Source organism: Bos indicus x Bos taurus, chromosome 4 (genome assembly GCF_003369695.1).
Source record: "Bos indicus x Bos taurus breed Angus x Brahman F1 hybrid chromosome 4, Bos_hybrid_MaternalHap_v2.0, whole genome shotgun sequence".
NCBI lineage: Eukaryota > Metazoa > Chordata > Mammalia > Artiodactyla > Bovidae > Bos > Bos indicus x Bos taurus.
In genome coordinates, this window is record NC_040079.1 from 51323879 (window position 1) to 51349168 (window position 25290).

Sequence of the window (25290 nt, forward strand, 5' to 3'; positions counted from 1 at the left end):
AGCTAATTTACATGTTTTTGAAAATTCATCATAATTTTTACTTTGAAATTCAGAAAGAGAAGCTTCTGCTTGCCTAGGACTTGTTTGTTATATAGTGAACTCAAGATAGAATCATGAAAAACTTGGTTATATAATATTAGAGGTAGAAGGAATTTTAAGCATAATCCAAATAATTTTGCTCATTTTGTGGAGTAGTGATGAGAAAATCCTGAACTGCAAAACTCAAAACAACTAATAAAATATAAATAGGTATAATTGTTTTCCTAAATGAACCCGTATTTATTTACTATAATTTGATTGCTAATGTTACAGGCTATAAAATTTGACTTGGAATTTGGTTTTTACTTTTTCCTGTTCTCAGTGTTATTGATCTGATGAGATCTATTTCTAGGTAGCTTTAAATCTCAACTCTGAATAACTATATTTTGTGTCTTAAATGGTGTTGAACCATTTGTAGATTTTTCCTGTACCGGTCTTCATTGTTTTGCATGGGCTCTCTCTAGTTAGGTGAGCAGGGAGGGGCTATTGTTTGTTGCAGTGTGCAGGCTTCCTGTTGTGGAGGCTGCCCTTGTTGTGGGAGCACAGACACTCTTAAGAGAGTGAGCTTCGGTAGTTGCGGCACGTGGTTCAGTAGTTGTGGCTTGAGGGCTCTAGAGCACGGGTTCAGTAATTGTGGCACATGGGCTTAGTTGCTCTGTGGTATGTGGAGTCTTCCCAGACTAGGGACTGACCCTATGTCCACTGCACCACCAGAGAAATCCTGGGCCATGTTTTCTAGTGAGTTATTTTTGTGATATTAAAAAAAGCAGACCTTGAATATCTAGTCTGTAGATAATGCCATGATACCAGAGCTGCTTGCTGCTGCAAGTCACTTCAGTCATGTCCAACTCTGTGCGACCCCATAGACAGCAGCTCCTCTGTCCCTGGGATTCTCCAGGCAAGAATACTGGAGTGGGTTGCCATTTCCTTCTCCAGTGCATGCATGCATGCTGAGTCGCTTCAGTCATGTCCGAACCAGAGCTGCTTAGTCAAACTGTATTTTTGTTTTCTGTTTAAGCTTTTAAAGTAAATGTAGTGGCCATTTGCAAAGTTACTCAGCCACAGATTAATAAATTTAGTAGAAGTTATTAAGAGGCTGGAGTTTTTAAAAATTTCAAAAATTTATTGCTAGATAAATTTGTTGTGGCTTGCAGGATGTTAGTTCCCCAACCAGAGGTGGAACCCATGCCCCCTGCACTGGAAGTGTTCAGTCCTAACCACTGGATCCATAGGGAATTCTATGTTATTTTTAAAAATAACTTTATATTTTGAAATAAGTTTAGATGTACAGTTGCAAAAATAGTATACAGAATTTTCATCTACCCTTCAGCCAGCTTCCCTTAGTGTTGACATGTTGTATAACCATTTATTTTTTTAAAAAACAGAAATTTAACATTGGTACAATACTGTTGACTACAGTAGTACAGACTTTATTCAGATTTCACTAGTGTTTCCAGTAGTTTTCCTTTTTTCTGTTCCTGGATCTAGTCCATAATCCCACATTGTATTTGTCACATCATCATCTTCTCCAGTTTGTGATAGTTCCTCATTCTGTTTTTCATGACCTTTCATTTTTGAAGAGTACTTTTCAGTCTTGTTTTGGTAGAATGTTCCTCATTTTGAGTTTTTCTGATCATTTCTTGTGATTAGATAGAGGTTATACATTTTCAGGAAGATTACCATGAAAGTGATGTATTCTTTTCAGTGCATTGTACTAGAGATTACTTGATGTCTGAATGTCTAATTTCTAGTAATGTTAGTTTTGATCACTTGGTTAAGGTGATGTCTGCTGTTTCTCTATATTCAAGTTAGTATTTTTCTCTCTGTAATTTAATGAATATTATGGGGAGCAACTTTGAGATAAGCAAATGTTGTTTTGCCTCAAACTTTGACCCATTAATTTTAGTATCCATCAGTGGATCTTACCTACAACAATTACTGTTGTTGTGTTTGTCTGATGATGCCTTTTTATTCTCATTTCTTGTACATTATTAGTTGGAATTATTATGTTAGGAAGAGTTGTCCTCTTCTCCATGGATTCATGGAAATTTATTTTCTTCTGTGGGATAAAGTCTAATGTAATCATTTTTTTTTGTTGCTCAAATTGTTTTGGCTTTTTTGGCTACTGGAAGCTCTATCAGATGGACTCCCGTGGTTTTTTGACATCCCCCTCCCCCAGTTTTTTTTGAGAACTTCTTTCTTATTTTCAAGAACCACCAGATATTTTAGGATAATACTATATTTTCTCTGCCTCCCCATCCCCATGGACAAAGATCAGCTAATTTTTAAAGAAGGAAGTCAAGTGAAATTGATATCATAATAATAAAGGCTAAAATTTTCAAGATATGAAGTAGTAATAGGCATAGTGAATACAGATTTCTGGGTCGAAATCAATATTGAAGATAAGGTGAATAGATTGATCTATGTATTTCATTTCACTATCATTGAATGTTTTCTTTTTTCAAGTCATTCTGGGAGATTTCAGAATTTTGATATTTATTAATAATCTGCTCTTAGCATTTCTGACGGAGAAGGCAATAGCACCCCACTCCAGTACTCTTGCCTGGAAAATCCCATCGACAGAGGAGCCTGGTAGGCTGCAGTCAATGGGGTTGCGAAGAGTCGGATACAACTGAGCGACTTTACTTTCACGCATTGGAGGAGGAAATGGCAATCCATTCCAGTGTTCTTGTCTGGAGAATCCCAGGGATGGCGGAGCCTGATGGGCTGCCGTCTATGGGGTCGCATAGAGTCGGACACGACTGAAGCGACTTAGCAGTGGCAGCAGCAACATTTCTGAGGTTTATGTGTATGTGTTCAGTTGTGTCTCACCTCTTTGCAACCTCATGGATGGTAGCCCACCAGGCTCCTCTGTAGGTTGCCATTTCTTCCTCCAGGGATGGATGTTGCCTATAAAGCATATATGTAATGGTAATGCAGAGCATACTGTGGAGGATTTTTGAAAAAAAAAATGAATTCAATTTTTATTTATTTGGCTGCACCAGATCTTGGTTGCAAAACAGTATATATTTAGTTGTGGCATGTGGGATCTAGTTCCCTGACCAGGGATCTAAGCCAAGTCCCCTACACTGAGAGCTCAGAGTTCTAGCCATTGGACCACCTGGAGAGTCCTCTGATTTTTTTTTTTTTTCTTTTTTATCCCTTTTTACATGTAAAAAATAACCATGGGAGCTTTGGAGAGGAGGTAAAGATTCATTTTGAGCTGTAATACAGCAAAATTTAAGAGGGTAGCACTTGAGCTAAAGAAGAAAGGAACAAATATTGAAAACAATTGTCAGATAGTGGGCTAGATGGTATACATAATCCATGATACTTTGAAGCTTTGAGATAGCTGTCTTCAGATTTCTTTTACAGATAAGAAATAGGCTCAGGGAGGTTAAATATATAATAATTAGTGGTAGAGCTGGGATTCCAGAATAAATATTTGTGGTTCCAAAGCTTATTTTTGTTCTGCACAAGTAGACCTCATCCTCTTTTTGCCCTTACACAATTCACATGTGTGGTATATTCCTTCTGTTAATATCTCTCCTTTGCATTTAATTAATGTCATTGGAGAGAACATTTCTTTAATTGATATATTTCTACCTCTAGTCTTCCTAGGTTTTTATGCTTACTCTTTCATTGCTCCTCCTCCAGCCTCTTTCTCATTGAAAACTACATACTTGACTCTCCCAGATGAATTGGTTTTATCCGAGTGAAACTACAGGGAAAGAATATTCTGAAAGTATAATCTTAGACCTAAGATAAGAAAAATACGGCATATTTAGGGAAGAAGGAAGAGTCTGGTTTTGATAGACGATTTATGAAGGAGGAAAGAAAGACATCTTGAGTGTCTAGAAACAAGATCAGGAATAAGAGGAGATGGCGAGATTTGTTAAATACAAATAATTTTATAACAATAAATTTTGTTTATACTCCTTTTAGGATATTACCTTCCAAATGATGATGGAGAGTTTTATCAGTTCTGCTATGTTACCCATAAGGGCGAAATTCGTGGAGCAAGTACACCTTTTCAGTTTCGAGCTGCTTCTCCAGTTGAAGAGTTGCTCACTATGGAAGATGAAGGAAATTCTGATATGTTGGTGGTGACCACAAAAACTGGCCTTCTTGAGGTAGGTACCAACAGTGACTGAGTGAGTGATAAATTTACATTATGAACTATATTTTTTGTTATGAACTGTGGCTTTAAAATAGTTTTAAAGACAAATCAGTCATTGCTCAATTAGAAGCAGAGTTCTTGTTGGTTGGCATTTTAAGAATTTTCAGGTTGTCCAAGAGTATAACCTGAGAATCATATGCTTTTTAACTAATGAACTTAAAGTGTATTTTTTGTCACAATTATGTTACTGATTTCACTGTGGCAGGGACTGTCCTAGGCTTATTAGTATTTTGTGAATAGTATATAGATTGGCGATAAGTAATTACTGAGAGAATTTAGACCTAAAACTCCTAATGTTCCCTTACCCTAACCTTTCTCCTTTAGGGATCACCTAATCTGTTGATTGTAGAATAGTACAGATGTGGGGGTGAAGCTGATGGGAAAGCAGTATAAAGCAATAATGTGTGTGTTAGTCACTTAGTCGTATTTGACTCTCTGCAATCCCATGGACTGTAGCCCACCAGGCTCCTCTCTCCATGGAATCCTCTAGGCAAGAATACTGGAGTGGGTAGCCATTCCCTTCTCCAGGGGATCTTCCTGACCAAGGGATCGAACCCAGGTCTCCTGTATTGCAGGCAGATTCTTTACTGTCTGAACCACCAGGGAAGCCCTTGTAAAACAGTAAGTCTAACTGTAATTGGATGTGAACCTTATTTTACTATACTCCAAGCATGCTCTATCCCAAATGTGGCAGTGAAGCATCCTGGTCTTTTAATTTAGGTTGAGCATTTTTAGAATGATTTCTTTTCCTATCAAATGAATAAGCTGGATTAACCATAATTTTTTAAAAAGTGAAAAATCTTCTTACTGTTTTTTATTAAATATTTTGGAGTCATTTCACCAAAGGATATTTACTGTGTAGAGGTGTAAAAAATGCCATGTCTTAATTTTTAGTACTTACTGAAAAGGAAAAACTAGAACATCATTCATATTTCATGATATTTCTCAATATCTTTACCCTAAACCTAGCAAATTAGAATGTTATGTTTGAGTTTCTGTGAAAAAATACTTTAATTGGTTCAGTATACATTTTTGATTAATTTTTGATTAATTTACATTCCTATTTAGTCTTATTCTTTATACTTATTCTTCATACTCACATGGATTTTTATATATAAATCTCTTTTATGTCTTTGATTTTATTTACCTTCAAAAACAAACTGCAGAAAAAAGACTAGATTATAGATACTGTACAGTTGAACTAAGAAAGTTAGAAGGAACCTGTAACTTTTATTGTGAATTTTTTCATATATTCCCTTCCTCCTTCCAGAAATTCCTCTCTTATCTTAAATAAAGAAATGTAACTTTTATAGGGTGACTAAGACATTTTGTGGTGACGACTGCCTGATGATCAAGGTTTTTAGCCTGGTATTTGAATGCTAGTCAAAGATGCTGAAATAGGCCTAGCTCTTACAAAGAATGCAGTGTTTATATTGGAGTTTTTTGAATACTTGTTAGACCACCCTGATTTCAGAAGACCTCCAACAGAAAAGCAACAGGCATTTTGGCTTCTACCTCTCTTTTGTGCTCCCAAATAAATTGGGACATTGCACAGTTTAGTTCTCTTTTTCCTACTTTTAAAATGTACTTTATAGAGAAAATTTAAATTTCTCTCAGGTAAATGTTTTTGAGATAAAGTATTTATAGTCTGAACAATTTTTTGACAAATCTTTTAAATTTCCACATTCATGAAAATCTTTAATGAGTTTACTAAAAATGCACCAAATTAATACAAGTGTGAGACATTATTTAGGGCACTGTTGACATTACAAATGATTGAGTAATGGTTCTTCAGTTTGTGAACCTTGTTGATGGGATCTTAGGTATTTAAAAAATAGATATTTTGGGAGTAGAGTGGGTTATTTTAAGTATGGGCTATCCATTGTGTGTGAGAAAATTATTGTTAAATTTCTTAGCTATAATAATTGTAGTGGCTAAGTATGAGACTGTACTTATTAGGTGATAGCTTGCCCTGTGCACTTAGGAGTGAAGTGTCTGCATTTATGTTTCAAATGCTTTAGCAAAAAAAAAAAAAAAAAATTACATAAACTTACATATCTGTGTATTTATAAAATAAACATGGTGAAATAACTATTCAATTTAGATTATGGGTGAATGGAGGTTCATTGTAAAATATTAACCATTTTGTATGCTTGAAAGATCCCAGAATACAAAGATGGGGCCAGGAATTGGACTTCTATACAGTTTTATCTAATTTTAGTTAAAAATTTCTGCTTTTTCTGCCTAAGAGTCAGTGAACTCTTTAGAAAGTATATGTCAATTAAATGAATCACTGGGAAATAGTAGTTCTTTTATGATGTTTCTGTCATACTGGGTCAAGGTGAATCTTTAAGCTGCCAGGAAGTTTAGAGCCCGAAATAATTTTTTTTAAAAAATAGAGTAAAAAGAAATTCAGTGAATACTTAAACTTTTCTCTTTTGAGAGCATTTACTCTAGTCATTTTCATTTAGTCTGATGGAAGAGATAGATGGGGCATTTAAAAATTTTCCAACTCTTTAACTTTTGTAAGAGCCATTTTAGTGTTTAAATAATTAGAGTTTGTTTCCACGACCTTGGGAAATTAACTTGGGGTGTACTGGGGGAAAATGTTTTTATTTAGCTAAATGTATAATGCTTCTGTTGTGAGTCTCCATTCTTCTTCCCCTGTTAGAATCAGACAACTTGCTGAAAAAAAAATATTGACCATATTATTTATTTTCTATTTTAGGTCCCTTAATTTGGTCATTTTTAGAATACTTGAGTTCCTGAACTCAGTTAACTATTAGGGTTCATGTAAGAGTCAGTTATGTTGTTAAAGTCTGCATTTTTTCCTAAAATTTGCATTTACTTATAAAGTTTGTTTTAATTTACCTAAATAGAGGCTGTTTTGTACATGCAGAAACTTATTTCTTAGTATCTTATTTAAATTTATTATTAATTGGAGGATGATTGCTTTACAGTATTGTGTTGGCTTCCACATATATCAGCATGAATCAGTCATAGGTATATATTTGTTCCCATCTCCCACTCCTAAGAACTTATTTAAAGAACCCAAAGTTCATAGTAATCTGACAGGTGAAGGCCTTATGTAACACACAAGGAAGTTCTTAATAAATTCAAAGGTTTCCATTCAAGAAGAGGTGCATGTTTTTCTCATTGATTATTACCCAAGATAAGAAAAGCCCAGAATTGCCACTTTTCATAGATTTCCATTCAAGAAGAGGTACATATTTTTCACCTTTTTACCCCAAATAAGAAAGCCTAGAATTGTCACTCATGAAACTAAATATGCCTTATTTTTAGTACTGATTTGAAAAGTGATTAGCAGGCAACTTCATAATAAAATTCATTACTTCTGCACCTGCCTTCTTGTAATGTTTTCTTCTTTGCCCAATAAAAAATGGTTTACATTTATGATTAATTTTTTTAAAAATTTTAATTGGAGGCTAATTACTTTACAGTATTGTAGTGGTTTTTGCCATACATTGACAGATTCATGAATTTTTAACTGATGACTGATTGATATGAAGATAGTTTGTAAAAGTTCTTTCTACAAATTTCTTCACTATTTTTTTTGAAATGGAAAACTGAATTTGTAATATATTGTAGGATTATAAACAATTTGAGTTTTGTTTTATAGTTGAAAATTGAGAAAACAATGAAAGAAAAAGAAGAACTGTTAAAGTTAATTGCCGTTCTGGAAAAGGAAACAACACAACTTCGAGAACAAGTTGGAAGAATGGAAAGAGAACTTAACCATGAGAAAGAAAGAGGTGATCAGTTGCAAGCAGAGCAGAAGGTTAGTTGTGTCCTGTGTAACTGATTGGAGTTATACTGTCTGAAATCCAGTTTTTTTAGAAACTGAACCAATGAAAATGAGTGAAGATCCCATGTTGAAAAATATATTTGGATAGATATTTGTACAAGGATAGGTCAGATCCTGTCAGCCTTCTGCCACAGCCTCTTCTATGTTGTGAATGGTTAAAATACTTTTGAGATTTTTGGTATCAGGCTTGTGACATAGTCCTTGACAGCTGTTTCTAGATGCTTTACATCTCATTGTAGAATATGTGATTGATCTTGGGGAGGTGGCTTAGAAATACAATTAGGAATGATAAACACTGAATAAAGGGAAGAGTAGAATAAAGTAATTAAAATTACTTTTTAAAAATCAGAATTCAGTGAAATAAGATGTACTAATATAATTTTGAAATCATTGATGTGAGAAAGGCAATAAATTATCCTAAAAACCACCTAATTAAAAAAAATTGGCACAGTCTTAAGCTAAGAAAAAAAGTTTAAGCATAGAACAGTGTAATTTAGGGATAAAAATGGATTTAAGACAATAGTCAAAAACAATGGAAAAAGCAGTCACCTAGTAATTGACTTGTTTATTTAATATTTTCATAAGAAAGTTTATTGACAAACTTGCACAGATTATGGTTTTATATGTATATCACAATCTCACTTACATTGTTAGTAGTTGGAAATGCTTATGCTCATTGACAACTGACCTGTTGTTCCCTAAGGATGGAGTCTGTTCCACTCTTTTTTATTTTTATTTTTATTTTTATTGTAGTATAGTTGATTCACAGTGTTGTTTTAGTTTCAGGTGTACAGCAAAGTCAGTTGGTTACACATATATCTACTTTTTCTTTATTAGATTGTTTGCCCATGTAGGCCATTACATGGATATAGTAATGTATATGTCTCAACCTCTCAATTTATCCCCCTCTCCCAGTTATTCTTTTGTGCAGCAAGACCTAGAACAGTTGCTTAATAATTGTTGATTGAGCCATTTTATACTCTAGTGGAGTGATTGTATATTGTACGCTTGAGCAGAGGTGATATACAGATAGGGCTCAAACAAAAAAGATTAACCTTATTCTGTTTGAGGATTGCTTGAATTAGAGGGTAAACATAATATCAGGCAGTGTGTACAGTTGTTTATTTCCTTATGGATTAGTAGCTTAGTTGTGTCTGACTCTTTGCGACCCCATGGACTATAACCTACCAGGTTCCTCTGCCCATTGGATTCTCCACACAAGAATATTGGAGTGGGTTGCCATGTCCTCCTTGTCTCCTTATAAACATCTGTCAAGTCTTTTGTCCTTATTACTATTAGCCTTTTTAGTTTAAAATACACAGTTATTCTCCCAATTTTATTCCTGGGGAGTAATTGCAGTCCTACAGTAGGGGTAGATACTCTGGTTAAAGAACCATTTTTGGTGGGGAGGGGTGGGAAGGAGGGTGGTGTAACATGTGGAATCTTAGTTCCCTGACCAGTGATTGAATCTGTGCTTCTCTCAGTGGAAGCTTGGAGTCTTTTAACCACCTCCAGGGAATTCTAAGGAACCACTTTTTAAATTTGAACTTTTTAAGTAGGTATACCCAAGTATTATAAATGTTATAATAAAATCTCATTATATGTGCCTAGCTTGACTATTAGAACATCCAGGTAAATTTTTAATCCAGTTGTTGTAACTCTCTTGCTGTCCTTTGTATAGTTCTAACCCTTTTCTTTCTATTCTTCACACATTTCTCTTGCTGTTACCTGAATTTGGCAGTTTTCCAAAATGGCCCATTACAACCTGTACCTAGCCTGTGAGATCAAGAATACCCTGAAGTATGGCCTTTGATGTTAGACGCGGTTCACCTTGAAATCCAAATGGGAAGAATGGATGATTTAGAGAGTAGGAATGGCAGAAAGAGAGGCCTTCAATTGTGTGAAATTACTCATATACATCAGACCATTTTTCTGGTTCAGTTGAGTATTACCTGAAATTTAAACAGTCTTAGGTTCTCTCTGCTGTCCAGGTGACGGGTTAAGCACTATAGATAAGACTAAAGATTATGCTGACAGACGTGGGTTGAGAAAATGGTAGACTGAGGTCAGGGGATTAATGAAGCATAATTTGTAGGAGACTGTGGCTAAGGTACCCAGAAGAAATCTTTGGAAGTTTATGGCAACTCACAAATCTTGATGACAGTCACCCATCATGAAGGGGACTTCTTCCTTGCTACTATTCTTCCATTGGAATATACAATCTGGGAAGATAGATATGTGGAAGTGATTTTTTTTTTTTTAAGTTATTCTATAGAAAATGGTGACAAAAAGACTTAGAATGGTATTTGTTGAATAATAGATTCTCACTAACTTCAGCTAATATTGTTATATTAATTTTCATAATCAATGAAGAAATAAAATAATGTCATCCAAGAGGAGTAAGAATTGACAACATTTTCCCCAGATTTTAAAAGCAATGTTTATATAATGTTATATACAAACAATTCTGAGTTATATTTTGGCAGTTGCTTATTTCTGGGGATAAAATAATATGCTTGCTAGGAGAGCTACTTCCTCTTTGCTGTTAGTCATGGGGCTTCTAGTTCTTTATGAATTTGCTTTTTACTTCCAAAATTATAGTCTCCATCTTAATCAGGCAGGCCTGCTGGGCATTAGAATAGCTCAGAAACTTTTAAACCTGGGTTAGTTGAGTGACTTATAAAATCTGTGACATTTCTTGGCACCTGTTTAAAATCTGGTGTGAAATCTGGTTTAAAATCTGTGGTATGAATTGTAAAAAACAGTCTTCGTATAATAGTTTTAAAGTATGAGTATATAAACTGCTGAGTATCTGAAAGACTATTAAGATAGATCATTTATGCAATGTACAAAATATGCACATCTATAGATATTTAGATTAGTGGTTGCCTGGGACTGGTGGGAAACAGTGACCATAAGTAGGTAAAGGGTTTCTTTTGGGGGTGATGAAAATGTTCTAAAACTAGGTTATGGTAATGGTTGCACAAGTCTGTAAATATATTAAAAACCATTAAATTGTATACTTTTGGAACTAGCTTCTTGCAGTTACAATGCTTTCAGGGTTCACCCATTTTATAGTATGGATCAGTATTTCATTCTTTTTAATGTCAAATGATATCTCATTAGCTTCCCTGATAGCTCAGTTGGTAAAGAATCTGCCTGCAATGCAGGAGACCCTGGTTTGATTCTGGGTCTGGAAGATCTGCTGGAGAAGGGATAGGCTACCCACTCCAGTATTCTTGGGCTTCCCTTGTGGCTCAGCTGGTAAAGAATCCCCCTGCAATGCGGGAGACCTGGGTTCGATCCCTGGGTTAGGAAGATTCCCTGAAGGGAAGGGCTACCCACTCCACTATTCTGACCTGGAGAATTCATGCGTCCATGGGTCTCAGAGAGTCTGACATGACTGAGTGACTTTCACTTTACATTTATTAGACTTGTGTAAAAATTAGTAGTTTGTGTATTTATTCATTGTGTTCTGGTTTTTGTTTTGAAGTGCTGGATATATATTTGAAATTAGAAGATTGAAAACTGAGGCTCAGAGAACCAATGCTCCTGAATCCTGTTTTTCAAATAGGACTAAAATGGGCTATGACCCTGTTAAGTTTTCTAATTAGTTCATAATCTTTTGGTGAATTCCATCTATGAATGGAATGTTTTCATAAAATAAATTACATTCTTAACTTGAATATTGGTAATTTAAGATGTCCTTCAAGATATTTTGAAACCAAATTTTTTTGGGTGGTACTCAAACAATATGGTGGCTCAGAGGTTAAAGCGTCTGCCTGCCCTGGAGGAGACCTAAGTTCGATCCCTGGGTTGGGAAGATCCCCTGGAGAAGGAAATGGCAATCCACTCCAGTATTCTTGCCTAGAGAATCCCATGGACGGAGGAGCCTGGTGGGCTACAGTCCACGGGGTCGCAAAGAGTCGGAGATGACTGAGCGACTTCACTTTTAAACAATATTGCTTAAACAATATGAGGAGCTTGTTATGAACTCTTGTTTATATTCATATTGTTTTGATTCTTAAGTTTCACAAATCAGGTAGGGTAAAGAATCTGCCTGAAATGCAGGAGATGTGGGTTTGATCCCTGGGTCAGGAAGATTCCCTGGAGAAGGAAATGGCAACCCACTCCAGCCTTGCAGGCTACAGTCTATGGAGTCACAAAGAGTTAGACATGACTTCGTGAGTAAACAGCAAGGTGTAGGGTACCTTGAAACGTTACCAGGCATTTGGGAGTTACCATAAGTACATGAGTGAGAGAACGTGAAAGATCTCTCATATAATGGCTCTGTCTAGTGTGGACCTCTTCAGTTCAATTCAGTTGCTCAGTCGTGTCCGACTCTTTGCGACCCCATGAATCGCAGCACACCAGGCCTCCCTCTCCATCACCAACTCCTGGAGTTAACTCAGACTCATGTCTATTGAGTCGGTGATGCCATCCATCCATCTCATTCTCTGTTGTCCCCTTCTTCTCCTGCCTTCAATGTTTGACAACATCAGGGTCTTTTCCAATGAGTCAACTCTTCTCATGAGGTGGTCAAAGTACTGGAGTTTCAGCTTTAGCATCATTCCTTCCAAAGAACACCCAGAGCTGACCTCCTTTAGAATGGACTGGTTGGATCTCCTTGCAGTCCAAGGGACTCTCAAGAGTCTTCTCCAACACCACAGTTTAAAAGCATCAATTCTTCGGCGCTCAGCTTTCTTCACAGTCCAACCCTCACATCCATACATGACCACTGGAAAACCATAGCCTTGACTAGACGGACCTTTGTTGGCAAACTAATGTCTCTGCTTTTGAGTATGCTATCTAGGTTGGTCATAACTTTCCTTCCAAGGAGTAAGCATCTTTTAATTTCATGGCTGCAGTCACCATCTGCAGTGATTTTGGAGCCCCCAAAAATAAAGTCTGACACTGTTTCCATCTATTTGTCATGAAGTGATAGGACCAGATGCCATGATCTTAGTTTTCTGAATGTTGAGCTTTAAGCCAACATTTTCACTCTCCTCTTTCACTTTCATCAGGAGGCTCTTTAGTTCTTCTTCACTTTCTGCCATAAGGGTGGTGCCAGCTGCATATCTGAGGCTATTGATATTTCTCCTGGCAATCTTGATTCCAGCTTGTGCTTCTTCCAGCCCAGCGTTTCTCATGATGTACTCTGCATATAAGTTAAATAAACAGGGTGACAATATACAGCCTTGATGTAGTACTCCTTTTCCTATTTGTAACCAGTCTGGTGTCCATGTCCAGTTCAAACTGTTGCTGACCTGCATATAGGTTTCTCAAGAGGCAGGTCAGGTGGTCTAGTATTCCCTTCTCTTGAAGAATTTTCCACAGTTTATTGTGATCCACACAGTCAGAGGCTTTGGCATAGTCAATAAAGCAGAAGTAGATGTTTTTCTGGAACTCTCTTGTTTTTTCTATGATCCAGTGGATGTTGGCAATTTGATCTCTGGTTCCTCTGCCTTTTCTAAAACCAGCTTGAACATCTGGAAGTTCACGGTTCATGCATTGCTGAAGCCTGGCTTGGAGAATTTTGATTACTAGCATGTGAGATGAGTGGAATTGTGCGGTAGTTTGAGCATTCTTTGGCATTGCCTTTTTTTGGGATTGGAATGAAAACTGACCTTTTCTAGTCCTGTGGCCACTGCTGAGTTTTCCAAATTTGCTGGCATATTGAGTGCAGCACTTTCACATCATCATCTTTCAGGTTTGAAATAGTTCAACTGGAATGCCATCACCTCCACTAGCTTTGTTTGTAGTGATGCTTTCTAAGGCCCACTTGACTTCACATTCCAGGATGTCTGGCTCTAGATGAGTGATCACACCATTGTGATTATCTGGGTCGTGAAGCTCTTTTTTGTACAGTTGTTCTGTGTATTCTTGCCACCTCTTCTTAATATCTTCTGCTTCTGTTAGGTCCATACCATTTCTGTCCTTTATTGAGCCCATCTTTGCATGCAGTGTTCCCTTGGTGTCTCTAATTTTCTTGAAGAGATCTCTAGTCTTTGCCATTCTATTGTTTTCCTCTATTTCTTTGCATTGATCGCTGAGGAAGGCTTTCTTATCTCTTCTTGCTATTCTTTGGAACTCTGCATTCAGATGCTTATATCTTTCCTATTCTCCTTTGCTTTTCACTTCTCTTCTTTTCACAGCTATTTGTAAGGCCTCCCCAGACAGCCATTTTGCCTTTTTGCATTTCTTTTCCACGGGGATGGTCTTGATCCCTGTCTCCTGTACAGTGTCACGAACCTCCGTCCATAGTTCATCAGGCACTCTCTCTATCCGATCTAGGCCCTTAAATCTATTTCTCACTTCTACTGTATAATCATAAGGGATTTGATTTAGGTCATACCTGAATGGTCTAGTGGTTTTCCCTACTTTCTTCAATTTAAGTCTGAATTTGGTAATAAGGAGTTCATGATCTGAGGCACAGTCAGCTCCCAGTCTTGTTTTTGCTGACTCTCTAGAGCTTCTCCATCTTTGGCTGCAAAGAATATAATCAGTCTGATTTTGGTGTTGACCATCTGGTGATGTTCATGTGTAGAGTCTTCTCTTGTGTTGTTGGAAGAGGGTGTTTGCTATGACCAGTGCGTTCTCTTGGCAAAACTCTATTAGCCTTTGCCCTGCTTCATTCCGTATTCCAAGGCCAAATTTGCCTGTTACTCCAGTTGTTTCTTGACTTCTACTTTTGCATTCCAGTCCCCTATAATGAAAAGGACATCTTTTTTGGGTGTTCTAAAAGGTCTTGTAGGTCTTCATAGAACCATTCAACTTCAGCTTCTTCAGCATTACTGGTTGGGGCATAGACTTGGATTACTGTGATATTGAATGGTTTGCTTTGGAAACGAACAGAGATCATTCTGTCATTTTTGAGATTGCATCTAAGTACTGTATTTTGGACTCTTTCGTTGACTATGATGGCTACTCCCATTTCTTCTGAGGGATTCCTGCCCGTAGTAGTAGATATAATGGTCATCTGAGTTAAATTCACCCATTCCAGTCCATTTTAGTTCACTGATTCCTAGAATGTCTACATTCACTCTTGCCATCATCTCTTGTTTGACCACTTCCAATTTGCCTTGATTCATGGACCTGACATTCCAGGTTCCTATGCAGTATTGCTCTTTACAGCATCGGACCTTGCTTCTGTCACCAGTCACATCCACAACTGCGTATTGTTTTTGCTTTGGCTCCATCCCTTCATTCTTTCTGGAGTTATTTCTCTACTGATCTCCAGTAGCATATTGGGCACCTGCTGACCTGAGGAGTTCCTCTTTCCGTATCCTATCATTTTGCCTTTTCATACTGTTCATGGGGTTCTCAAGGCAAGAATACTGAAATGGTTTGCCATTCCCTTCTCCAGTGGACCACATTCTGTCAGACCTCTCCACCATGACCCACCTGTCTTGGGTAGCCCCATGGGCATGGCTTAGTTTCATTGAGTTAGATAAGGCTGTGGTCCTAGTGTGATTAGATTGACTAGTTTTCTGTGAGTATGGTTTCAGTGTGTCTGTCCTCTGATGCCCTCTTGCAACACCTACCGTTTTACTTGGGTTTCTGTTACCTAGGGCGTGGGGTATCTCTTCACGGCTGCTCCAGCAAAGCTCAGCCGCTGCTCCTTACCTTGGGCTAAGGGTATCTCCTCACTGCCGCCTTTCCTGACCTTCAACGTGGGATAGCTCCTCTAGGCCCTCCTTCGCCCGCGCAGCCACCGCTCCTTAGACGTGGGGTAGCTCCTGCCGGCCGCCCCCCCTGACCTCGGACGCGGGGTATTTCCCCTCGGCCGTTCCTGCGCCGTCGCAGCCTGGCACTCAGCCGCTACCCCTGACCTCGGACGTGGGGTAACTCCTCTTGGCCGCCTCTCCTCGGGCATGGGGTCCTCCCGGCTTCTGCTCCTGACCTCGGACGTGGGGTAGCTCCTCTTGGCCACGCTTGGCCCGCGCTTAGTGCGCTGGTCGCAGCTGCCCTTGCTTAGTGCACTGATCTCTTGTCTAAATTGACGTGATAAGATTTTTTAGTTATCTGTTTAAGATGGTAAAGAATCTGCCTGCAAGGTGGGAAACCTGAGTTCAGTGCCTAGATCAGGAAGATCCTCTGGAGAAGGGAGTGACTTCCCACTCTAGTATTCTTTGCTGGAGAATTCCATGAACAGAGGATCCTGGTGGGCTACAGTCAGTGGGGTTGCAACGATTCAGACATGATTAAGCAATTAACACTTTCACAGTACCCATTGTATTTTCATAATTATCAGTGGTGCTTAGTGACTTATGCTAGAAGAAGTGGGTGTTAACCTTGGTTAATATCATGAAAACTGTTTTGTCATTGGAGTAACAGTAGAAAGCAAGATGTGTAAAAAAAAAAAAAAAAAAACCAAAGTGACTAATTTTCAAGTTCTCCTCACTTTCATTGCCTGTCCTCTGGTGGAGAAAGGCCTGAAATCATCCCACAGAGTGTGTGAAAAGTCCAGGAGAAAAGTTAGTAATTGTTTAATTTAGTATTTAAAAAGTTTATTGTATGTTACCATTTCAGGTAACATACATAACATAACATTTTAGTTTTTATTCTTATAAAGTTTGGAGGGGACAAATGAGGGATTAAAATTTTAAGGATAGATTTCTTAGAAATATACAAATTTGTATTTCTGATTATGTTTTTGTTTCTCAAAATATTTTATTATTGTTTCTAAGGCTCTTACTAAAGTCTCACAAAGTTTAAAAATGGAAAATGAAGAATTTAAGAAGAGATACAATGATGTTACGTCCAAAGCTCTCCAGCTTGAAGAAGATATTGTGTCAGTGACTCATAAAGCGATTGAAAAAGAAACTGAATTAGACAGGTATTTCTAATATTTTAAAAATATCTTCATGTTTTAAAAATGTTTTAAGACAGTTGTTTATGTTAATGTTATTTGACTTTAACTCAGTTTAAAGGACAAACTCAAAAAGGCACAGTGTGAAAGAGAACAACTTGAATGTCAGTTGAAGACAGAAAAGGATGAGAAGGAACTTTATAAGGTAATTTATTCCTTACATTTTTATTAGTTATCTTTTGCTGTGTAGCATATTGCCCCAAAACTTAGTGTTCAGGAATTTGGGAGCAATTTAGCTGAGTGGTTCTGGCTCAGAGTCTCTTGTGTAGTTGCAATCAAGATGTTGGCAAGGGCTGAAGTCCACTAAAGGCTCTCAGTTAGAACTGGGGGATGTGCTGTCAGAGTGGCTCGCTTACATGACTTTTGGCAGGAGGTCCTTCAGTTTCTTGGAATGTTGCCTCTTCAGTGGCTGTTTGAATGTCCCCACAGTATGGCAATCAACTTCTCTCAGAGTGAGCCATACAAGGGAGAGAAGGAGGAAATCAATACATTTTATGACTTGGTCTGCAAGTTGTGCACTGATGCTTCTTCTTTATCTTACTAATTAGAAGCAAGTCACTCCAGCTGATACTGGAGAGGGGAATTAGGCTCCACTTCTTTAAGAGAGGAGAATCAAAGGATTTAGGGATATATTTTAAAACTACCTCATTGTGTATAGTCCCTAAAAGTTTTCAGGAAGTTTAAGTTACTGGTATTTTAGATACTTAGCAGGTAATGTATAATAAGTCAGAGATTTTTAATGGTAATAAGATAGCCGTTGATCAGGATTTGTGCAACTAATTTTCCCCTTTTAAGAGTATATAAATGTTAGTGAGAGGATTAATTTATTTCAGTGATGATCATATTTTAGTTTGCCTTTTGGAAATATCTAAGAGACTTTCATTTTAAAAAAGGATTCTGTAGACAAATCTTCACCTTTCAGAGTTTTTTCTCCTTTCCTGTTTAAGCAGCTCTAAAATAGGATAGTGAGTGTTAGTTGTCAATATTGTGGATACATATTGGGACTTGAAGCAGTTCTTGAAGGCAGTTCAAGATTAGGAATTTCAAGAACATTCTGAGTTAAGTATTACTTGGATAGATTTAATCTCTTTATTAGAAGAGAACAGCACTCATTTATATAATTATGGTATATGTTAAAAATAAAGCATAACTTCATATATTCAGTATTTGAGAGTCTCGTCTCAATTTGTACTAAAAATGTAGAATATGATTTATTTATTGCCAGTAGGTTTTCCCCTTCTTCTTATTAAAAAATAACTATTCACTTATTTATATCTGTTGATAAGCTCTGTGCCATCATTGGGTACCCAAGTATGAAATTCCAAATCTTTTCTGAGAATCACCTTTTTTTTTTCTTCATTTTTATTGAGATACCATTGACATACAGTACTTATAAGTTTATGGCATAAGCATAATGGTGTATATCATGGAATGATTACCACAATAAGTTTAGTGAACATTCATCATCTCATATAAATATAAAAGATTTTTTGCCCTGGTGATGGGATCTCTAGGGATTTACTCTCAATAACTTTCATATATAACTTACAGTGGTGTTAATTTTAGTTACTGTGTGATATGTTATATCCCTAATACTTATTTATCTTTTAACTGGAAGTTTGTACCTTTTGATTAGTTTGTCTAACGCCACCTCCCTTCACTCTCTGTCTCAGGTAACCACAAATCTGACCTGTTTTTTTTCCATGAGTTTGTTTTTGGAGTTTAATTTGACCCACACAAAACTATATTTAGTTCTGGGTGCATAGCATTGTGATTTTATATTTTTATACATTTCAAAATGATCACAATAAGTCTAGCTACCACCTGTCACCATACAAAGGTATTGCATGATTATTGACTATATTCAACATGCTATATATTTCATACCTGTGACTGATTCTGTTTTTATAACTGTGTACCTGTTAATCTTCCTCACCTGTTTCTCTCATCCCCCAGCCAGCAACCACTTGTTAGTTTTCTTCATCTGTCATTCTTTTTTATGTTCATTTGTTCTGTTTTTTAGATAACACACGTAAATGAAATAGTATGGTATTTGTCTTTGATTTATTTCACTTAGGTCCTTCCATATTGTTGTTGCACATGGCAAAGTTTTTCTTTTTTTTATGGCTGAGTAATACACCTGTGTGTGTGTGTACACATACACACAGCATCTTCTTTATCCTTTCATCTATTGATGAGCACTTAGGTTGCTTTAATATCTTGGCTATTGTAGATAATACTGCAGTAAACATAGGGGTACTTATATCTTTTCAAATTAGTATTTTGTTTTCTTCAGATAAATATCCAGGAGTGGAATTGCTGGATCATATGGTTCTACTTTTTAACTTTTTGAGGAATCTCCCTACTGTTTCTCCATAGTGACTGCACCAATTTACATTCCCACCAGCAGTGCAGAGGGGTTCCCTTTTCTCCACATTCTTACCAGTACTTGTTATTTGTTGTCTTTTTGTTAGTAGCCATTCTCAAGACTGAGGTGATGTATCATTGAGATGAGGTGTTTGATTTGTATTTCGTTGATGATTAGTGATCTTGAACACATTTTCATTTGCTTGTTGATCTTCTGTATGTCTTCTTTGGAGAAATGCCTGTTCAGGTTCTCTGCCTGTTTTTTGATATTGAGTTGTATGGGCTCTTTGTATATTTTGCATATTAACTCCATGTTGGTTGGATATATCACTTCAGATATCTTTTCCCATTCAGTAGGTGTCCTTTTCATTTTGTTGATAGTTTCCTTTGCTGGGGAAAGGCTTTTTAGTTTGATGTAGTACCATTTATTTTATTTTTGCCTTTGATTCCCTTGCCTGAGGAGGCATATCCAAAATTTTTTGCTTAGACTAATATCAAACAATCTACTGCCTTTGTTTTCTTCTAGAAGTTTTATGGTTTCAGGTTTTACATTTAAGTCTTTAATCCATTTTGAGTTTATTTTTACATATATGGTGTGAGAAAGTAGTTTAGCTTGATTCTTTTGCATGTAGCTGTCTAGTTTCCCCAACACAAGTTTGTTGAAGAAATTTTCTTTTCCCTGTTGTAATATTCTTGCCTCCTTTGTCATAGACTAATTGCTTATATAAGTGGGGTTCATTTCTGGGCTCTCTGTTCTATTGATCAGTGTGTCTGGTTTTGTCCACTACCATACTGTTTTGATTACTCTAGCTTTGTGGTATACAAAGTATAGTTACTGTGATATCCTGCATTAAAAAAATAAAGATTATATGATCATCTCAGTAGATGCAGGAAAAGCTGTTGTCAAAATTCAACATGTTTGTGATAAAACTTCTCAACGAAGTGGTTAAGAAAGAACATACCTCAACATAATGAGTCATATACAAGGCCACAGCTAACATCATAATGTACTCAATGGCGAAAAGCTTGAAAAGTACTTCCTAAAAGATCAGGAACAAGACAAAAATACCCACTCTCATCACTTTTATTCAGCATAGTATTGGAAGTCATAGCCATCGTGATCAGACAAAGAAAAGGAATTCAAATTGCAAAGGAAGTAGTAAAACTGTCACTGTTTACAGATGACATTATACAGAAAACCCTAAAGATGCCACTGAAAACCTGCTGTTCATCATTGGGTTTGGTCAGGTTGCAAGATACAAAAATAATATATAGAATAATAATAATCATCTGCATTTCTGTATACTAACAGCAAACTCTTGGAAAGAGAAATTAAAACAATCCTATTTACAGTCAAAAAGGGTAAAATATCTAGGAATAAATCTAATGAGTAAAAGCCCTGTAATGAGAAAACAGACAGTGATGAAAAAAAAAAATATGAAGGTAACACATATGGAAAGATACACTGTGCTCATGGATTGGAAGAATTAACATTGTTAAAATGACCATACTACCCAATCTACAGATTCAGTGCATTCCTATCAACATATCAATGATATTTTTTCACAGAACTAGAATAAATAATTCTAAAATCTGTCTGGAAAAACAAAAGACCCTGAATAGTCAAAACAGTCTGGAGAAAAACAGCTGGAGATATTAGGCTCCCTTATTTCAAACTATACCACAAAACTACAGTTGTCTCCCTCTTATTTTGGGGGTTGGTTAATTCTTTTTTAATCTTTAAAAATTTTTGCTTTGAAAATTAAAAAAAAAAAATCAGGTCTACTCTGCACCTCACTGCAGAACATAGAAACATTTTGCATGTTTATGGGTTATACCCATTCTGTTTCTTGGAACAACCATCTTCAGAGCATGAGAGAGAGAGAGAGTGTGTGTGTGTGAGAGAGAGAGAGAGGAGAGAGAATAGGAGATAAAATAGTAAAGACTCACTGATGGATGATTTTATGGTTTGACTCTTCAAGGAGTAGTGCCCAAATAGAATATTTGGTTTTTGAACAGATTTTGTGAAAAAGGGAAATATTAATAATACTGATATCTTAGGAAAGTTGCAGTTGCATACTGCAGTTGAAAGTTGCAGTATGCAGTTGCATACAGTATTTTTTTAAAAACTACTTTCAACTGCAGTTTAAATTTTAAAGATACTTGTACTCTTTATAATTTCAGTTATAGAATTTGATTTGCATATGTACTGTGAATAGCAGCAGCCAGAGTTCCTGGGAAAAATCAATATAGTTGGGTTAATTAGTCAATAAATATATTTTTAGGCACATAGGAGGTAAATGACATAGTACTTTTTCCATAAGCAAGAAATTTAATTGTTTACGGTATCGTTCTTGAATGTACTTTGATTTTCTTGAATCTGGTCATGCCTTTATATATGAATATGCCTGTAACATGTTTCCCCAAAAGAACAACCAAATTCATTTGTAATTTTAAAAAGAAATAATGTAAAATTAGTAAAAGGGAAGATTTTGGAGATCAGGTAATGTTAGACCTTAGAATTAATCTCTGTGGAAAACTAAAACAATAGCAAAACTTAGAAAAGTTGTGTTCTGCTTCCATATACTTGGGTAATCATTTGGCAAAATTTGCTTTCCTGATTCCTTGCTTAGTGAGTCTTTCCTTTCCTTGATCATATTTGGGTTAGAGATAAATAGTGATACTTTAAATTATTGAGGAACTTAGGCTATGGAGTTAGAAAGAATATTCTTGGCATTTTCAATCACTGTTACAGGTACATTTGAAGAATACAGAAATAGAAAATACCAAGCTTGTGTCAGAGGTCCAGACTTTAAAGAATTTAGATGGGAACAAAGAAAACATGATTACTCATTTCAAAGAAGAGATTAGCAGACTACAGTTCTCATTGGCTGAAAAGGAGAATCTGCAAAGGACCTTCTTGCTTACAACCTCAAGTAAGGTAAGTACTTTTGCAATACGCATTTGAAGACTATAAAGTATTATCCCTGTTAAATGTATGCAGTGTGTTTTTATTTTTTGTCTTTAACTCCCCTCAACTTCTGTTTTGGAAAAAGTTCAGTCTTACAGAAGAGTTGAAAGAACAGAAAATTGAATACATAATATCCTTCAGTATTTTGCCACCTTTATCTCCCCTATTTATATGCCCCCTACAAGCCATTTGAAAGTCAGTTGTAGGCATTGACATTTCATCCTAAATATTTTTGAAAGTCTCTCTTATCAACAGTTACATTCTGTTGTAGATCCATAATACCTAAGAAATGTAACCTAAGAAATTTTATATTGATATGATAATAGTCATACTTGTATATGGGGCTTCCCAGGTGGTGCTAGTGTTAAAGAATCCATCTGCCAGTGCAGGAGACTCGAGACGTGGGTTTGATCCCTGGGTTGGGAAGATCCCCTAGAGTATAGGAAATGGCAACCCACTCCAGTATTCTTGCCTGGAAAAATTCCAGGTCCAGAGGATCTTGCTGGTCCATGTGGTCGCAAAAGAGTCCATGGGGTCACAGAAGAGTTGGACACGACAGCACGCGTGTGCACACGCAGGCACGCACACACACACACATATGTAGTTTTAGTCCACATTGAAATTAGTCCACTTATATTGTAAAACCTTCTTTAAAATTTCTTGATGCTGGGTAGTCAGAAACCATACATTAATGATTATTGTTATATTCTTGGTCTGCTTTACAGAACAGTGTCCTTAAACCTTTTGTCTGTGATGACATTGATAGTTTTGAAGAATTCAGACTGGTCTGAGAGAGTGTTCTATATTCTAGTTTTGTCTATTGTTTCCTCATGACTAGATTCCAGTTAGATATTTTTGGCAAGAAAAAGATCGTTTGTACATTCTGTTGCAGTTACATCAGAAGTCATATAATACCAGTTCCTTTCTTTCTGATGATAGGTTTAATCTGTTGTTTGAAGTTATGTCTGCTTATCTCTCCATTACGTTGGTGTCTTTCCTTCTTTGTGATTTATTGGATAATCTCGGGTAATACTTTGAGATCATGTGAACATCCTACTCCGCAATACTCTTTGACCAGTGTTTTTTATACTTCAATGATCCTTACCTGTATCAGTTATTACATTAATGATTGCAAAGTGGATATTTAAAAAATTGTCATTCCTTCTGTGTTCGTAGGTATTCTTTTATAATGAGGTGGTTCCCTTTTGTTCTATTCCTTTTTTTTTAATCACTGTAGACTCCCTGATTATTTTTTGTTCAGTATATTATACATTATACATCATCATTCTTTTTTATACTTAAGTTGTCCTATAGCTAGGGGGGAGCCTTTCCAGACCTACATTTGTATCTTTCTGATATATTCCCCCTAATGCTTTGAATACTTCCTTGTTTTGTGGTTAGAACTTTGTGTTAGGTTTTAGTTTTAGGTTCAGACCTAAATCTGGTATTACCAATTTTTCCAAAGAGCCTGATTTTTTTTTTACATTCGAGAAAGGTATTTCGAAACCAAGAACTGAATCCTTTTGCTACTTTGTGCTTTAATTAGATATTTTAAGTCTTAAATTTATATTGATGTCTCCAATTCAAATCCAGTACTTCCTAGGGGTCTTCTTTATCTTCTTCCTTTCCATACTTATGTATACCTTCTCCCAGCTTCCAAAAGTGAAAGTCGCTCAGTTGTGTCCGACTCTTTGCGACCCCATGGACTATACAGTCCATGGAATTCTCCAGGTCAGAATACTGGAGTGGGTAGCCTTTCCTTTCTCCAGGGGATCTTCCCAACCCAGGGATGGAACCCAGGTCTCTTGCTTTGCAGGCAGATTCTTTACCAGCTAGGCACAAGGGAAGCCCAAGAATACTTGAGTGGGTAGCCTATCCCTTCTCCAGTGGATCTTCCTGACCCAGGAATTGAACCGGTATCTCCTGCATTGCAGGTGGATTCTTTACCAACTGAGCTATCAGGGAAGCCCCCGCAGCTTTCAAACATTATATTTATTCATGTTGTTTAACCAGCTTCCCTGGTGGCTTGGATGATAATCTTCCTGCGATGCAGGAGACCTGGGTTTTGATCTCCGGGTTAGGAAAATCCCCTGAAGAAGGAAATGGCTACTCACTCCAGTATTCTTGCCTGGAGGATCCCATGGACAGAGGAGCCTGGAGGGCTATACAGCCCATGGACCAGCAAAGAGTCAGACACAATTGAGTGACTAACACTTTAACTTTTCAACTAGCTGCACGCACCATTAGTTTCAGAATTATTATCTCAACACCATTTCTATCAGTATCTCTGCTAAATAAAAACTAAGATTTTTCCAGATTTTATCTTAAAATATATTTCACTAAGGACGTAGAGACTTCAGTCAGTCCACTCGCTCAGTCATGTCTGACTCTTTGCGACCCTGCGGACAGCAGCACGCCAGGCTTCCCTGTCCATCACCAACTCCCGGAGCTTGCTCAAACCCATGTCCATTGAGCTGGTGATGCCATCCAACCATCTCATCCTTTGTTGTCCCCTTCTCCTGCCTTCAGTCTTGCCCAGCATCAGGGTCTTTTCCAGTGAGTCAGTTCTTCGCATCAGGTGGCTAAAGTATTGGAGTTTCAGCTTCAGCATTGGGGGGGTGGGAGGAAGGTTCAAGAGGGAGGGAACATATATATACCTGTGACTGATTCATGTTGATGTATGGCAGAAACCAACATAATATTGTAATTATCCTCCAATTAAAAATAAATTATAAAAACCCTTTCTTACCTGTTTTCATAGGTAAAATATTTTCATTAGTTTCTAGTATATCCTTCATGTTTGTTTTTACAAAAATAAACTTGGTGCATGTGTGTGCATGCACATAGCCTTCTCTGTCTCCTTTCTTTAAGTGAAAGTGGCTCAGTTGTGTCCGACTCTTTGTGATCCCATAGACTCGACAGTCCATGAAATTCTGCAGGCCAGAATACTGGAGTGGGTAGCCTTTCCCTTCTCCAGGGCATCTTCCCAACCCAGGGATCGAACCCAGGTCTTGCACATTGCATGTGGATTCTTT

General features: G+C 36.9%; 1 protein-coding gene across 6 annotated transcripts in view; it reads left to right on the forward strand.

The window, feature by feature from the left end:
- The window catches only part of TAX1BP1 (Tax1 binding protein 1), an 85214-nt gene that overhangs the window by 19021 nt on the left and 40903 nt on the right, over positions 1-25290 (forward strand). For all 6 annotated transcript variants that reach the window (XM_027539404.1, XM_027539403.1, XM_027539408.1 and 3 more), the window contains 5 exons: positions 3985-4172; positions 7860-8018; positions 16736-16884; positions 16972-17062; positions 22040-22225. In XM_027539404.1, coding sequence (XP_027395205.1) covers positions 3985-4172; positions 7860-8018; positions 16736-16884; positions 16972-17062; positions 22040-22225 — 773 coding nt within the window. The remainder of the gene's footprint in view (positions 1-3984; positions 4173-7859; positions 8019-16735; positions 16885-16971; positions 17063-22039; positions 22226-25290) is intronic.